At 44.1% G+C, this 17,098-nt stretch overlaps 2 protein-coding genes across 2 annotated transcripts; one reads left to right on the top strand and one right to left on the bottom strand.

Annotated features, from left to right (window-relative positions):
- Positions 1-263: 263 nt before the first annotated feature.
- LOC311106525 (WD repeat-containing protein 20-like) lies at positions 264-8,587 on the bottom strand. The gene is made up of 4 exons (XM_084148886.1): positions 8,249-8,587; positions 3,875-4,057; positions 2,110-3,540; positions 264-1,439 (listed from the first exon to the last, which is right to left on the bottom strand). Exons 1-4 carry the CDS (start codon positions 8,495-8,497, stop codon positions 1,386-1,388), a joined length of 1,917 nt encoding a protein of 638 aa, XP_084005012.1. The 5' UTR covers positions 8,498-8,587; the 3' UTR covers positions 264-1,385.
- A 4,330-nt stretch (positions 8,588-12,917) lies between these two features.
- LOC311106524 (heat shock protein HSP 90-alpha 1) lies at positions 12,918-16,598 on the top strand (the record flags this gene model as incomplete). The annotated part of the gene is made up of 10 exons (XM_084148885.1): positions 12,918-13,067; positions 13,444-13,810; positions 13,977-14,110; positions 14,294-14,602; positions 14,720-14,885; positions 15,002-15,192; positions 15,315-15,462; positions 15,539-15,807; positions 15,917-16,250; positions 16,489-16,598. 10 exons carry the CDS (start codon positions 12,918-12,920, stop codon positions 16,596-16,598), a joined length of 2,178 nt encoding a protein of 725 aa, XP_084005011.1.
- Positions 16,599-17,098: the final 500 nt, after the last annotated feature.

Below are 17,098 nucleotides of genomic sequence, written 5' to 3'. Positions count from 1 at the left end.
AAAATTGAATCAAGTCTTTCAGGGAAAGGTGGAGCTATTTCTACATTGCCCATACCTACCTAATCCGGGTCTCCACAAGTGCACAGGGTACAGGGGTGGATTTGGGACTGGACATACCTGTCGACATAGAGTGGTCTGCAGCGACAGGCTAGCTTTCAGCACTACCTATTAGATAGAGGTTTCTATGGAGACAACCAAACATTTCATTAAGAAAAATACACCTGAATTCTCTTTATGTACAACAGAAAAGAAAAAACAACCTGCATATTCAAGATTAATTTTTAATATTATTATGTATATATTTTCTGCATTAGAAATATCACTATTTTCTGAAATGAAGAACTTCCAACTTGTGTAATAATGATCATTTCACCCATAAATCATTGAAGTACAATATTTACATATAATACAGAGCCCATTTTTAAATCTGAAATAATATTAAAATAAATGTTCAATAGATATAAAAGGTTTTATTTCTATTTTTAACAACCTTGTCGGGGGAGTCCTTGCACACTCCAAAATTGTAAAGCCATTCTCTTCTAACTATTAAGTGCAAACAATTCTCTTTTTTCTCCTTCTTTAAAACCCTATGATTGCAGCATCCAGACAGAGAGATGCCTCGCCGCAACCCAAGTGCATCCAAAGGCTGTCTGAAAAACATCTTGTTTTTTTGTCCCATCATCATTATGAATTAAAAATTAACAGAAAACAGAAACAATAAGAAGAAAAAAAATCAGTGCAAAATACTCAAGCTATGATGTTCTGATTTAAATTAAAAACTTTTTTTTATTTTCTTGTAGTTAAAGGAAGCGAACTGCTCCGGTCTCCCTTTGCTGTGAACATGAGATCAAACTGCACCAGGGTTAGTCAGGGATGAGGGACTAGCGAGAAGAGATAGCACCTGTCCCAAAACACCCCCTAACCCCTAGGCACTCTGGTAGATCTGTGGACTGGATAGGGGAAGAAATGTGGCTACTACCATATTGATTAAACATAACCAAGTCTTTCAGATCTACACAAAGTGTCTTGGAGGTAGTAGTGGCTAGGGGTTGTTTCTGGACCGGGCTAGAGAGGAAGAGAGGTGGAAACAAATTAAACACAGCCCAGCCAGCCTCCTGTCCCTGAACAACAAGCTTCCTGCATGATCCTTTACACCCCTTTCAGACTCTGGGCCACTCCATTTACCCTCACTGGCCCACGTTAGCTATCTATCTTTCTATCTAAAGATGAACAGAACGAAAAGAGACCTTCAGTGGTGGTGAAGGTGTGAGAGAGTGAAGAACAGCACTACAGGGCTGTGGCGAGGGGTGGCCAGGTCATCCTGTCCCGTCCTGTGTCTGTGGTCTGGTGGAGCTTGGTTTAGTTTAACAGCACTAGCACCAGGGCTATACTACAGTCCCACTAGGAGAGTTGGCCGGGTTCTGAGATGGCAGTAAGCCCTGCAGAGGAGGAGAGGAGAGTGGGATGAGTTAGAGGAGGAGACTTTTTGGACACTCAGAAAGGAAAAACTATTTGAATTGAAACTTGTATCATCAATGGGAAACAGTAGGTTTCATCATCATCATAAAAAAGGAAAACATTTTTAGCACCAAAACAATTCCATACCAACATTTCTAAACGGCCAATTAAGATCCTGGATTGATAACCAGCCTTGTAAGGGTATCACAGTAGGCAAAAGAGGACGCTGCATAGCAAACCTAAACCACCAATCACAGTCAATCAACATTTTCAGAGATCTATGAGAAGAGTCTAGGTGCTGGATGTCCAACTATAGTGTCTCAAAACCCATTGGAGGAGAAGGTCAGAGGGAGGCACCTCTGGCTTTCTCATCCAATGGGTTTTGAGAAGGAGGCGAGGAGTATGCTATTGAGATCTTCCCTAGGGGTTGGAAGTGTCTAGGGGTTTAGACTCACCATTTTCCTGGGCCTTGCCCATGTGTCTAGGGGGGTAGGTGTTAGGGTGTAAGGTCTAGGGGTTGGATGTGTAACAGACTCACCCCTTTCCCAGGCCTGGCATAGTGTTGAAAGGGGTAGAGGCTAGGGGTTTAGACTCACTCACTACTTTCCCAGGCCTGGCATAGTGTTGAAAGGGGTAGGGGTTTAGACTCACCACTTTCCCAGGTCTGGCCCATGTGCAAATGAAGCCCTCCTGGCAGGCTGTGACCAGACAGTCCTCCAGGAAGATTAACACAGTGAGTCTCTCATGAGCGATCTTCTTACACACCAGTGGCTCCAGCAGAGGAACCTCCTCCATGCGCGGGCACAGCAGCGTGCCCAGAGTCTTAGCGGCATCCGCCTTGGCTGTCCGCGCCGCAGAGCTCAGCTGGTTGAGCTTGTCGCTACTCTTGCTGCTGATGTGGCCCATGCTGTGGTTGCGTTTGTGGTCCTTCTCGTGGCGCTCCTTGCGTGTTTCATGCAGCGACAGTGTGGCAAACTTGCTGACACCCGTGGCGATGAAGGCGCTGTCTATGATGCTGCTTCCTTTGCTGCTCATGTGGCTGTTAGGCGTGGTGCTGCCACCTGCAGGGCCGGAGGAGTGCGGCAAGCTGTTGGAGCGCGGCAGAGGGGCGGGGAGTGAGTTAGCGGGGGCGCCACTGTTACCACTACTACTGCTCATGGTGTTGTTGCCATTGGTGCCAGGTGGGTTAGTAGTAGCAGTAGTAGCAGTAGTAGCAGTAGTAGTAGTAGCAGTAGCAGTAGAAGTAGTAGTAGTAGTAGAGGTCGCCCCAGTAGCTGGGGGGCTGGTGGCACTCATGACGTTAGTGTGAGTCCTGGTGCGTGACAAGGGCAGGTGGGGGAACAAGATGTCCTCAGTCAGGTCCCACAGACACAGCTGGGTGTCCTGGCCCACCGAACCAAAGCGATAGGTCACGCTGACCGGCCTGCCGTCTGTAGAGTTCCTCTTGGAGAGATGTGATTGGGAGCTGTTGGCCCGGTCCCGCCCCCCTGCAAAATGGATCTGCTCGTGGAACTCCTCATCGCTCCCACTGAACTCGGCGGGAGGGTCGCTGTCCTCCACGCTGGTCGTACAGTGGTCGAACGCCACTACGCTCACCCACGACTTGTGGCCGTGGCCCCTGGCAATCACCCTGCAGTCTGAGAAGGACCAGACTGTCACCAGGTCGTCCTCCCCCCCAGCCACTATGTAGCGTCCGTCCGGACTCCAGCACACACAGAGCAGCCCACCGAAGTAGCTCTTCATGGTGCCATGAAGCTCGGCCGCGTCGAAGCCGAACACGCGCAGGAAGCCGTCCTGACTGGCACACGCCAGGAACTTCCCATCGGGGGAGAAGGCAAACTCGTTGAGCGCCCCCTCACCCACCGTCCAGCGCAGTAGGGGGTTGCGGGCAGACTTGCTTTTGCAGGTGTGCACAGCGTAGCCATCGCCCTGTTTAAGGAGCTGGTAGTGGGGTGGCGTGGTGCCACAGGTGTGCTCCACGTTGTACAGGTAGAGACTGCCGCTGGAGTGAGCCACCAGGAAGAGGCTCTCTGAGCCAGGGACCCACCGCACACACGTCACACGAGACTTGTCTATCAGTCTCTGAGGGTAAGAAAGGGAGAGAGAAGCTTGTTAGGGAGAGATGTAGACCTGAGTGTTGTCAGACATGCATTGAAAAGAAAACATTTTAAACAGAGGACATGCTACCTGAACCTGTCTAATAACACTACGGCTACGTTCCAATAGCCACACTACCATAACACCTAAATGGATGCCCAACACATTGTGTGGATGTGGGAACGGAACCTTAATATTCTCATTTTGCATTTGAAAACAGTTTCCTCCCAGGAGAGGAAAGTCAGCCACATACATTGATATTCAACCACAGGACACCCATCTTAGCCAGTGAGGCTAAAGTGAACTCTGCTGAACCCACCTCCTCATTGAAGAGCTTGCTGGTCTCCTTCTTGATAGGGTCGATGAGCTGTACCTGGCCAGCCGAGAAGCCCACCAGCAAGGAGACACTCTCTGCCGTGGCCGTGAGGGGGTTGAAGTCATGACACGTGGGCTGCGTTCCTTTGTAGATCCGCTTGTCTATGGGCTTGCTCAGGTCAGCAGCCTTGTGGAGAAACACAAGACACACAGTCAGACTCACACATAGCAATTATCTTTGTTCAACATACACCTCAGTGATTTTACAAGGCCACTCCTGTCACTATAACACCTGCAGATAATGCACTGACCTAATGAGAAACAATGGTATTGCAACAGTATAGGCCTATTAGCCAACTGAAATAGAGACATGAAAGCATTGGACCTCAAGTAGCCTCACACCCACCTCCCATTCCTTCTCTCCAAGGACTTCCACCATCCTTCACACAATCTTCCCCAAAAACACCATCCCGGTGACCTATAAATCATGACCTAGCAAGTAGCATCCTTCTGTCAAACTTGCCCAAGGACAATTATGTCAAGGGCATTAGAGGTATCGCACGTCTGCAAATACAACTTTATTAGGCTACCTCAGAGGCACCAGACGCTGGTCCTGTTGCCCCGGACAATCCTTAGCCACGGCAGGCGAGAGAGAGAGAGCGAGAGAGCGAGAGAGATCCACTCCAGTGGGGGAATGTAGGTTACCTTGCAGTGCCAGTGTCTACCAATAGTTGTCTAGGGCAGAGACAGGCCTATAGGGAGTCAACTTCATTCTAACCAGAGAGATGCTTCTGTATAAACACTGTGAGAGGGGTAATTTATGTCGTAATTGAACAGCTGTTGTCAAATTCTTGGGTGTAAAACATCTAAGAGCACTGGGTTTGTGGACAGCTGGTACGTACAGTTGGACGCTGCAGATGGATTTGAGCCCCTATATTGATGATGATGAGGGACAATTGTTTTTCCTGTCAGCGTGAACTGACCAGGAAAACCTCCTGGCCCTAGTTTTATAACTGGGGTCCAGACTTGAAGTGTTTCTTAGGAAATCCAGGAAACCTCCTTGCCCAAGGGTTGATACTGTAGGATCCAGTCTGTGACTCTAGTGGTCTAACTCAGGGTTTCCCAAACTAGATCCTGGGGCCCCCCCTGGATGCACATTTTAGTTTTTGCCCTAGCACTACACAGGTGATTGATAATGTGTAGGTTATTTGAATCAGCTGTTTAGGGCAAAAACCAAAACGTGCACCCAGGGGGTCCCCATGACCGAATTTGGGAAACCCTGGTCTAACTGAGTAGAGGACCATTGGAGGCAGTGACGGAGATTATAAGGCTATGTCATAAGACTGTTGACAGATCTATCAGAGCAGGGCCAGCACTAATGCAATTAGGATCTTTAACACACTTTGATATGCCAAGAATCCATGCTGCCCCAAAGCCCTGGACAAACCAATAGCTATAGCCCTATTCTATCCACGGGACTTGAACTTTTACTCATGTGAAACTCATAAGAGACAGGTAATTGACATAGCCTAGCCTATGTCTCTGAGTTCCATACCTTGCTGATCTGTGTACCATCATCAGATGAATAATACCATGACAAATTCAATCACACACCAAGGACCACAACAGGGGTCACAGATATGCTCCCTAGCAGACCTGCTAACTATGAGCTCCTGCATATGAGAGATGACAGTGAGTGAGTGACTGCACACCAGGGTCAGTGGCAACAAAGAACCATTTTGCCAATTAGGCTAGAGGATGCTTAGCCTTCGGCCTCCTTGTCATCAACTGAGAAATGTCCTCACAGACAAAAATATAATCCAATGCCACCATCAAACTAATTAGGAGATTTCAACACAGACTAGGCTATGTCCTAACTCTTTGGTAATGAGCGAGGGACTGTAGGCCTATTCACAAAACCGACCCACTGGGCTCGCTCACATCTCAGCTGTTTGCTCGGTTTTCTAGCCAGGCAGCAGCTCTTCTGTCCTATACCTGAGGGGTATACTACAAAGCAGAACCAATGAGTTAGCCAGCTAACTTTAAACAACCAGAAATTACCATTGATTTTCTGGTTCATTAAGAAAGCTAAAATGTTGGTTGTTGAGACAATTAGACCATGCCCATTTACAGCGTATCTTTTTTATTTATTTTTTTATCATAATAGTTAGGCAAGTTAGCTGGCTAACTCATTGATCCTGCTTTGTAGAATACCCCTCTGGTCTTCTTCACTGATTACAGGAAGGACTAACTCTGTAGCTCAATTGGTAGAGCATGGCGCTTGTAAGGCCAGGGTAGTGGGTTCGATCCCCGGGACCACCCATACGTAAAAATGTATGTACACATTACTTTAAGTCGCTTTGGATAAAAGCGTCTGCTAAATGGCATATTATATATTATATTATTGATCCTGCTTTGTAGAATACCCCTCTGGTCTTCTTCACTGATTACAGGAAGGACTACACAGTCCAGTCCCGTGGCTATTGCCAAATACCCCAGTATAAAGGTACATACCACATACGCCTAGCTTCTTCCAAAATCAACCTTCTCTTGGTAACAGCAGAGAATCCCCTCCTGGATCAAGAGCCTTCCTGTGTAATATTTGTTTTGTGCGTGCAACAAACTGAGTAGCATTTGAGTTGCATGTATATCTTTATGAGCTAGGATGTCTGTCCTGCAAATACTTTAGGTCAGAGACTGTATAAAATGTTTTCAATGCGCTCGTTAGCATTTAGTTAGCATTCTCTATGGGGTTTTACATGTACGTGTTAGCATTGCTAACGTTCGGATTACAGAGGCTCAGTGGGGTTTGAAAATAGCGCCCCTTGTGCTGATATTACCGAATATCGCGGGATGGCACAAGGTCAGTATGAACAACAATCTGGATACCGTCCAAGCCTACTAATCACATTGCTAGATGTCTACTAAATTAGCAGACCAAATGCACAACTGCAGAGCATTTAGCACATTTTAGACAGCTAACTTAACAGTTACAAGATATCTAGCTGTCAAACATTTAGTTGTGAATTACATACTGTAACTATATCACCTGGTGCGTGCTGCACAACAGTGAGTGACTCAGAAGGCTCTGGTCCCTCGTTGTTGTGTGCTTGTAAACAAACACCACGTGACTGGGGACTACCGGTAAGCTTGATGATGAAACATTATGTGACAGGTGAAATTAACATATTGCACAAGTTGACTGCAGTTATTTACTTAAAAAGTAGCTACAATTATTCAAATGTATTATAAAACTTTGAAGACATAGTTTCAACAGTATTGAAAAACTATGCCATGGCTATTTCCAAATCCCCCCGTATATGGTATACCGCCCAAGCCTACATAGTCAGAAATACTTGCAAAAATTGAGGTGACAACTTGCAAGTGTTAAAATATCTTACAATGTCCCACACAGATCTACTCCATCCTAGATGTGTACCATAAGTCCCCCATGTTAAAACCAAAATGGCCAACACTGCAAATCCTGGAAGCAGTCCAACATATTCCTCATCATAACAATAGAAAGCCCCTAACAGCCACAACACAATATAAGTTACTGGTGTCTGACAATGTGATATAAGTTTCACGTGTTTTATGTTTTGAGCAAGTTTAGAACTGTGAGGACACAAACAATAGGTCATATGATTATCATCGTCATTATCACTAGATGCCTTAAACAGCTCGATGCAGTGACATCATCCCTGCCACTGTCAGACGCAGACACACCACTTGCATGACATCATCATCCCGAAACACAGCTAACTTCCAACCAAACACACTTTCGCAATAAACAGTACCAAGCTGGCTTTGGGTCCTGGAAGGACCAGTATCGGACACATAACTAGTTTTCTATACAGTAGTTGAGTATTCTATGATTGCAAAGAACCGGTGCAGAGTCAATAAAACAAGTGCACTAAAAACACACCACTGTTGTCAGTTATCACGCTAACCTCAAAAGACACAATATGTAAATTATTAACGTGTCGCATTTAACGTACTCTGCAACTGCAGAATATGTCAATCAACATGTCAGAACTGCCCACGCTCCAAGGTTAAAGCGTGCATATTCACATAGCTATCCCACAAGAGTAATAAACAGTCCACTATAAGATTGCCCTTCACTTGATTCGAACTGGTTAGTTGGCTAGCTAGGTGGGTGACATGCACATACCAGCACATCTCCACAAGGTGCGGGCAAAACAAACTGTGGCGATGCTACTAACTAGCTAGTTAGCCACCATAGCTAAGTGGCCTGGTCTGGCTAGCTATCTGCGCACGTCAGTGAAACTACCAATCTGGACAGCACATTGCTATGCGTTTGAACAGGCACATGAACTTCTTAATAATACAAACTTTATCATCGTTGAGTGCTGTTTACCTTTCTTACGCCTTTGTAGATATAAAAGTACAGTTCCCGGCCCACATTGAAACAGATTCTGTCGCCGTTGCCCGACTGGTCGTTCACGTTCACGAAGGAGACTTTCACCGGATTTGAGCCCTGTGAATTAAAAGGCACCCTGTTAGGGCGGCTATATTCGGAGTGAGTGAGGAGTTTATAGACACCTTCCCGAGTGGTGAATTGAGTTTTAATTTCGTTCATCTCCTTCCCTCCTCCCTCCGCCGCCATCTTGGAAATTGGCGTTCATCCTGTCCAAAACCCGGATCTTACGAATTATGTGTATAAACCCTGGAATATGTTTAGGTGGCGCTGTATTGAAGCCACCGCGCAGCCATCTTGGTACTCCTCCTCCGTTGTATATATATATATTTTTAAAAGCAATATAATCAAATAAAATCAAACGTTATTTGTCACAGGCGTAGACCTTACAGTGAAATGCTTACTTACAAGCCCTTAACCCAACAATGCAGTTTTAAGAGAAATAAGTGTTAAGAAAGTATTTACTTGAAGAAAAAAATAAAATGAACAAAATATATTATTTAATAAATATATTAATATTAATATCAATATCCATGCATTTATTAATGTCTAAATTCGTTTTTGGCACGTGTATTCTATTACAGACACCTTAATGCATACTTCAAAATTATATTATGTGAGCTAAACATTTAAAAAATATATATATATATATATATATATATATATATATATATATATATATAAATATATATATATATATATATATATATATATATATATATATATATATACAGGATATATACAGTCTATCAAATATAAATATATTTTTATATATATAAAAACATTTTCCTTCAATACTTTTTTTTTTTTTGTACTAATGTTACTACCCCCACTACAACAAAACATACTTAAATACATGTAATTTTGTCCTTGAAACGTTTAATTGAAATACTGTAGAATTCCATTCATACCTATGGAGGACTGCTCCTACTGGGGAGTATCAATATGGCCGACCGGTGGCTTCAAAGCCTCTCAATGGCCAATACAAAGCGTAGCAATCCAGGGTTTATTTATACACTACTGGATCTTACCAACAGAATGTGCGCTCCTCAGTTGAGTCCAGAACCCATGCGCTTAAAGCTTCAAAGAAGTAATGCTTCCGTTTAGCGAGGGAAGTGAGGAATTTGATGAGGCAAAATACATTTATAAACCCTTGACAAAATGCATGTAATAGTTTGTCTAGCTAGCAAAACGTTCCTGTGGAATTGCATGGGATGTATACTTTCTTATTGTGGAGAATGCGGTCCTTCAATCATGGTTTACCTAAGCCCAAAGGCCGGCAGATGGCGATAATGAGTCGTTTCATTTTACGGTTCAAAGGCACATGTATGAAACGTATGAAACCATGTATGAAATGAAACCATCCAAAGGTAAGATGAAACGGCTGAATATCGCCATCTGGCGGCCTTTGGGCTAGGTAGACCTTCATGCTAAAATAATCACGATAAAAACGCTCGCGAATGCTGCAAATTTCGAAGTCGTTCTAAAAAAGTAATTTTTTTTACAATTGTGAAATGTATATTCAGGTTGTTTCATTAATTTGATCGAGCCTACTACATTACTGTACTCCCGAGTGGCGCAGTGGTCTAAGGACCTGCATCTCAGTGCTAGCTGTGCCATTAGAGATCCTGGTTCGAATCCAGGCTATGTCGTAGCCGGCCGCGACCGGGAGACCAATAGGGCGGCGCACAATTGGCCCAGCGTAGGGGAGGGAATGGCCGGCAGGGATGTAGCTCAGTTGGTAGAGCATGGCGTTTGCAACGCCAGGGTTGTGGGTTCGATTCCCACAGGGGGCCAGTATATAAAAGAAAAAAAAGAGAGTCTGCTAAATGATTAAAATGTAAATTATTTTCCTCTGTAGCCCACTCTGCAACATCAGATCTCTATTTTATCTGATCACAATTTCTCTGAATTGAAAATAACTCATAAACAGACAACACATAACCCAAATCTAAGGACACGCGTGAATTAATTACATACGTTTATTACCATTCAAATTGCATACTCGAGTCATCCAGTCCTAATCATCAGAGTTGCAAGCGACTAGATGTATTCCTTACTGTTCATTATTTGTCCCGTCCATAAGTTCCCCATATCATGATCTGAGTCAAAATCTAATTGTTCTGTCTCCTCTTGATGCTTCCAGCCATCAGGGGAGATACAACTTCTCCAAACAACTAAATTAGATATGTAGTGCTTTACTCGCCTGTTGCTAATAGTGCCATCCTCTGGGCAGTCTCCCGTCAAACACACATGCCTGAGAATTCTGGTCTTTTCCATAATTTTCTGTGTGTTTCATGATTTGACATGAGTCTTACCATGATGACTTCTACAAATTGAGACATGAGTTACATCGTACTTCATTCTCCATTATATGCATTTTGTCATTTCAAATCAATGAAATCAAATTGCATTCGTCATGCTTTCGTAAACAACAGGTGTAAACTAACTTACAAGCCCTTAACCCAACAATGCAGAGAAAATAGCCTACTGATGTTGCACTCAAACAAAATCAATATATTGCACATCTTGTTTATATCATCACTATAACTAAATTAGCAGTAGTGTCACCGTTAGGACACAAACAATGCCCTCTTGTTGGGATAAAACCACACAAAAGAGTGTCTTTCTATAGACCTGCATGTGTATTAAGGATAGACGGGATGAAAGACTGTAGAAGTAAACTCTGTAACCAATCTCTCAACACAGTTGCTGTGGCCTGGAACTGAACCATTACTCTAACACATCAGCTATTCTTTCCCAATCTCACCGGCCAAAAAAAGACTTGTGGCCTGTTATCTTTTCGGAGGCCTTCTGCCCTGCGTCTGTCTGTCCGGATGGTTCTGGTGGGAGCAGGTGGTTGGAAAGGCTATGCTGACAGGCCATGGGGGTGTATGGTGGGGCCTGGTTGGCCCAGGCCTGACACACGCTATCAGGACGCCTCTGGCCCCTGAGTGACAGGCACCCCTTGTGACTGTGCTGCCCTATAAGGACACATGCGGTTTATGGTGACGGACCCCTCACAGCTCTCACTATCTCCCCCACCCTACTGGTCCTTTCTTTAGCCCCCCCTCTCTCTTACTCTGTACTGTAGTGGGACTGAGCATTCCTTCTGGAAGCTTCTGAATGGGAGCTTCGAGAAAGCCGCCCCTTGTATAAAAAGACAGGAGTAGGCCCAGGGGTCCTCAGATACAGCGAATGAGAGGACATTCACCTGAATCCATAGAGGATTAGGACCAGTGAAATACAGAGATTTAAATACTAGATTAATCTGCAGAGGAACAGCAGAGACGCTCTGAGATTCAATCTACAGCGATCAGCAAACGCGAAGTGAAGCACAGGAGCACATTCTTATCTATTCAAGGTAAGAGGGAGGGGTGCAAGGAAGGTCAATAGACAGTATTCTGGAAATACATTATGCATTAATATTATATAGTTGAAACACCAGCAGGAAGCAAGCAGCCTACATTATGTTGGTATATGGAATAATGTATCTTGGGGAAGTATTGCACTGTATAAATCTGAAATGGCATTAAATCAGTGGGGACACTTTAACAGACAGTTTTCCTGGGTCTGGTAGAACCCTTTGTGAGAGCATGGCAGGAGATGAGCACATGGCATGGAATATGACCCTGGTTAGAGGGAGAGAGAGACATGACAGCTGAAGAGAAGAGAGGCCTGGCATTCGGCACAAAGAACAATTACAATCAAGTTATCTATAACAAGTTATCAAAGAATGCAATTATCAGACCTGAAAGTGTCTTAGACCAGAACCTATATAGTTCATATAGTCAGTTTGAAGCCAAGGGCAAGGATGGATTCATAGATTCATTGATCTGGAAAAAGTAGTTTTATGAAGCCTTGATATTTTTTATGGATAAGCAGCTGCTTTAGGAAAAAGTGTCTTCAATTGGGAAGAGTGTTAATGGCATTTGATGAATAATTCTCAGTATATCAGTGCTTTAAAACAATCAGGACTTTTAAGAGCAACTATAATAGTTTTGCTGAAATTGAATAACACACAAAACCCTAGAGTAGAGATGACAATTCCATGCTGAAGACATAATAAAACTCAACATTTCTCTATTCAAGACAAAAGTCTTACTTCATGTTAATCCTCAATTTCAAAGAAAGGTTATCACATTCACATGGCACCACTACAGCTGTTGGCAAGGGGGTGTGAAGTTTCTGGAAACTCCACCCTCTTTTCAAATGGCAGAGGCCTTGATTGACAGATGGGGCCGGTGCAACAGGAGCCTCTGATGGAGGGCTGTAACAGCTGCCTTTCTTCCTCAGCATATCTATCCCTCGTTGCCATGTGGCTGACTAGACTTGAGGCTTTCTAGAAAAAAGCAGGTGTCTCTGGATGTTAAAAGCTTAAAAAAAAAAAAAGTAAACATTTCCGGCAATTACTATTTGTAAGCTACTATAAGTTTTATTATCTTCTATTTCGCTGAAGCAAGACTTATTGCAAAATGCAGCAAAAAGACTCAAGTGCTTTTAAAAAACATGTCTTCTGAATAGCCTTAATACAAGGATATTCAGCCATTCTTAGGATAATAAAAGTACAATTAAAGGCATTTCAATGTCTGCCATTTTGTTTCTCCAGATGCCAGAGAAAGCCGGCCACACCATGGAGGAGGAAGTGGAGACCTTTGCCTTCCAGGCTGAGATCGCCCAGCTGATGTCCCTGATCATCAACACCTTCTACTCCAACAAAGAGATCTTCCTTAGGGAGCTCATCTCCAACTCCTCAGATGTGAGTAGATTAATCATAACACTGAATTATAATAATAATTAGCAGACGCTCTTATCCAGAGCGACTTACAGGAGCAATTAGGGTTAAGTGCCTTGCTTAAGGGCACGTCGACAGATTTTTCACCTAGTCGGCTTGGGGATTAGAACCAGCGACATTTCGGTTACTGGCACAACGCTCTTAACCACTAAGCTACCTGCCGCCCAATTGTCCCATGTAACATTTTACCTTAGTAACCAACCACTCATACACTGCACTCTGAGCCAATATAAGTTATAGCTCAGAGTTAGCCTGCTAACCACCTTGATAAATTAGCTCAAGCTATCAACCATGAGACTTCCTTTGACCGTTGTGACCTATTTTTTTCATGTTCTGACAGGCTTTGGACAAGATCAGATACGAGAGCTTGACAGACCCCTCCAAATTGGATTCCTGCAAGGACCTGAAGATCGAGGTCACCCCTGACCTGCGCACTCGCACCCTGACCCTGGTTGACACCGGCATCGGCATGACCAAGGCCGACCTGATCAACAACCTGGGAACCATCGCCAAGTCTGGCACCAAGGCCTTCATGGAGGCCCTGCAGGCTGGAGCAGACATCTCCATGATCGGGCAGTTCGGTGTGGGTTTCTACTCAGCCTACCTGGTGGCTGAGAGAGTGACTGTCATCACCAAGCACAACGATGATGAGCAGTACATCTGGGAGTCTGCAGCTGGTGGCTCCTTCACTGTCAAAGTTGACACTGGTAAGCCTTTTCAACAGTATTGATTAATATGCTACTACAAACACTTTTCTCCAATACAACACTATAAACTCTCTTCCTGCATAAGTTGAATCTGCTGTACAACAATGTCATTCTAAAGGTAGTAAGCCTAGATCCAATGTGTGAGTCTGATTTGTCTGATCTGAAGGTGAGTCCATTGGCCGTGGCACCAAAGTGATCCTGCACATGAAGGAGGACCAGTTTGAATACTGTGAGGAGAAGCGCGTCAAGGAGGTCGTGAAGAAGCACTCCCAGTTCATTGGCTACCCCATCACACTCTATGTAAGTTCTAATAGAGCTCTATATTTCATTGGTTGTAACAATGTAGCAAAAATAATGGGGAGATTAACTGACATATACTGTATAAACTAGGAAAGTAACCTGTCGATAACAGTGGACCCAAACATTGCTCCCCATAGAGGGCAAATCCTAAAACGTTTTAATAACATGAACATTTTTATCAAGGTGGAGAAGTCTAGAGAGAAGGAGGTGGACCTTGAGGAGGGAGAAAAGGACGAGGAGGTTGATAAAGACGCTGCAGCTGAGGACAAAGACAAGCCCAAGATTGAGGACGTTGGCTCTGATGAGGACGAGGACACCAAGGACAGCAAGAACAAGAGGAAGAAGAAGGTCAAGGAGAAGTACATTGACGCCGAGGAGCTGAACAAGACCAAACCTATCTGGACCCGTAACCCTGATGACATCACCAATGAGGAGTACGGCGAGTTCTACAAGAGTCTGACCAACGACTGGGAGGACCACCTGGCTATCAAGGTGAGTCTATGATGGCAACCCGAAAACTCAAAACTTATGGGTTTATCTTGATCCAACCTATGAATTAATATATTATTATGACTGTATGAGTCAACGTTTATCTCTTTATTCCCACAGCACTTCTCAGTAGAGGGACAGCTGGAGTTCCGCGCTCTGCTCTTTGTGCCCAGGAGGGCTTCCTTCGACCTCTTTGAGAACAAGAAGAAGAAGAACAACATCAAGCTGTATGTGCGCAGGGTCTTCATCATGGACAACTGTGACGAGCTGATGCCAGAGTATCTCAGTGAGTACTGTTCCTTGAACCTTTCATGGATACCTCCTGAGCACCTCACTCAACCAGGACTTTAAGTAAAGCTGTAAGTAAGATGTCTGACCAATTGTCTCTGTCTTTCTCTTCAGACTTCATCAAGGGTGTGGTGGACTCTGAGGATCTCCCCCTGAACATCTCCAGAGAGATGCTGCAGCAGAGCAAAATCCTCAAGGTGATCCGCAAGAACTTGGTCAAGAAGTGTATAGAGCTTTTCATCGAGCTCTCAGAGGACAAGGACAATTACAAGAAGTTCTACGAGCAGTTCTCTAAGAACATCAAGGTAAGGTCTTCCTCCCTTTGAAATGGCTTTTCCATGTTTCCGCAGATCTTCTCCCAGAACTTCTCCTTCTCTTTTTGAGGGACCTTTAGCTTTAACATCTTCCATCTGTGTGTGCCCTTTAGCTGGGAATCCATGAGGACTCTCAGAACCGCAAGAAATTGTCAGACATGCTGCGCTACTACACCTCTAACTCCGGTGACGAAATGGTCTCCCTGAAGGACTACGTTTCCCGCATGAAGGACACCCAGAAACACATCTACTACATTACTGGTGAGCTACCCTCCATTGAAAACTTGAGAAAGAAACAGGGCAATCTAACTGTTAATAACTGTGTATCCTATTCTAGGTGAGACCAAGGAACAGGTCGCCAACTCTTCCTTTGTGGAGCGCCTCCGCAAGGCCGGCCTGGAAGTGATCTACATGATTGAGCCGATTGATGAGTACTGTGTCCAGCAGCTGAAGGAGTACGATGGCAAGAACCTGGTCTCCGTGACCAAGGAGGGTCTGGAGCTGCCTGAGGATGAGGATGAGAAGAAGAAACAGGAAGAGCTGAATTCTAAATTTGAGAACCTCTGCAAGATCATGAAGGACATCCTGGACAAGAAAATTGAGAAGGTACCAGCACAATTTACCTGAACCTAATCCCTCTGCAATGTGTCTTCACCTTTTAATATCAGACCACTTACAACAACCATCACTATGACTACTAATAATCTGTTGACAGGTTTCAGTGTCCAACCGCCTGGTCTCCTCCCCCTGCTGCATCGTGACAAGCACCTACGGCTGGACAGCCAACATGGAGAGGATCATGAAATCTCAAGCTCTCAGAGACAACTCCACCATGGGCTACATGACAGCCAAGAAGCACCTGGAGATCAACCCAACCCACCCTATTGTCGAGACTCTGAGAGAGAAAGCTGAGGCAGACAAGAACGACAAAGCCGTGAAGGACCTGGTCATCTTGCTGTTCGAGACTGCTCTGATGTCTTCTGGCTTCACACTGGATGACCCTCAGACCCACGCAAACCGCATCTACAGGATGATCAAGCTTGGCCTGGGTGAGTTGATCAAGCTTATTCGCCCTCAACATTTGTCTTGGTTGATGGGCTTCAAAGGCTCCTCCTAGAGCAATATACAGACAGGGCTGCAAACACCAAGTAACTGACAGAAATATCATGGTAGTACAATGGTAAGGAATATGGCTTTTGCTTTTCCCACACTTTGGCTGTCTGAATAGCAGTTTGTACACCAATTGAAGATGGTTTTATAATGTGGGCTATTTCTTCTCATCTATAGGCATCGATGATGATGACTCAGCAGTGGAGGACATCCTCCAGCCCAGTGAGGATGACATGCCTGTCCTGGAGGGAGATGATGACACCTCTAGAATGGAGGAAGTTGACTAAAAATATTACAGAAGTACATCATTTTTTCCCCTTTTAACTCATTATTTTGTAAGTAATTGTTGTTGCTGTCCCAAATAGACTTTCCCATTTACATTTTCCATGACTGTCGAGCTGTGAGGAAAGTATTGCATTTAATTCATCATTATTAATCAATACCATAATCATATAGTATATTGGCTGCTTTCAACCCTATTCAACTGTACTTTAATAATAGGCTATTTAATATCAAGTCAACAGGGATTTGACTTGTGTCTTTTTGTAACTGTGAGCTATTTTCTATGAAAAACAACAAGATTTATAATAAAGATGTATTTAGAAACATACCTTACATTTTCTCTTTCTGATTGATGATTCCTCTTTATCAAATAGTCTGGATTATTGTGATGTCAGGCATGTTTATAATTTACACAATTTAATATCTCAGAGATGGATGAATACTGAACTATTTATTTTGCATCTTCATTCATACTTTTGCAATCACCTTACCCTCTCCTAAGTGC

This window comes from Coregonus lavaretus (genome assembly GCF_964263955.1).
Source record: "Coregonus lavaretus genome assembly, chromosome: 31".
Lineage (NCBI taxonomy): Eukaryota > Metazoa > Chordata > Actinopteri > Salmoniformes > Salmonidae > Coregonus > Coregonus lavaretus.
This window is presented reverse-complemented; position numbering and strand designations above follow the sequence as displayed.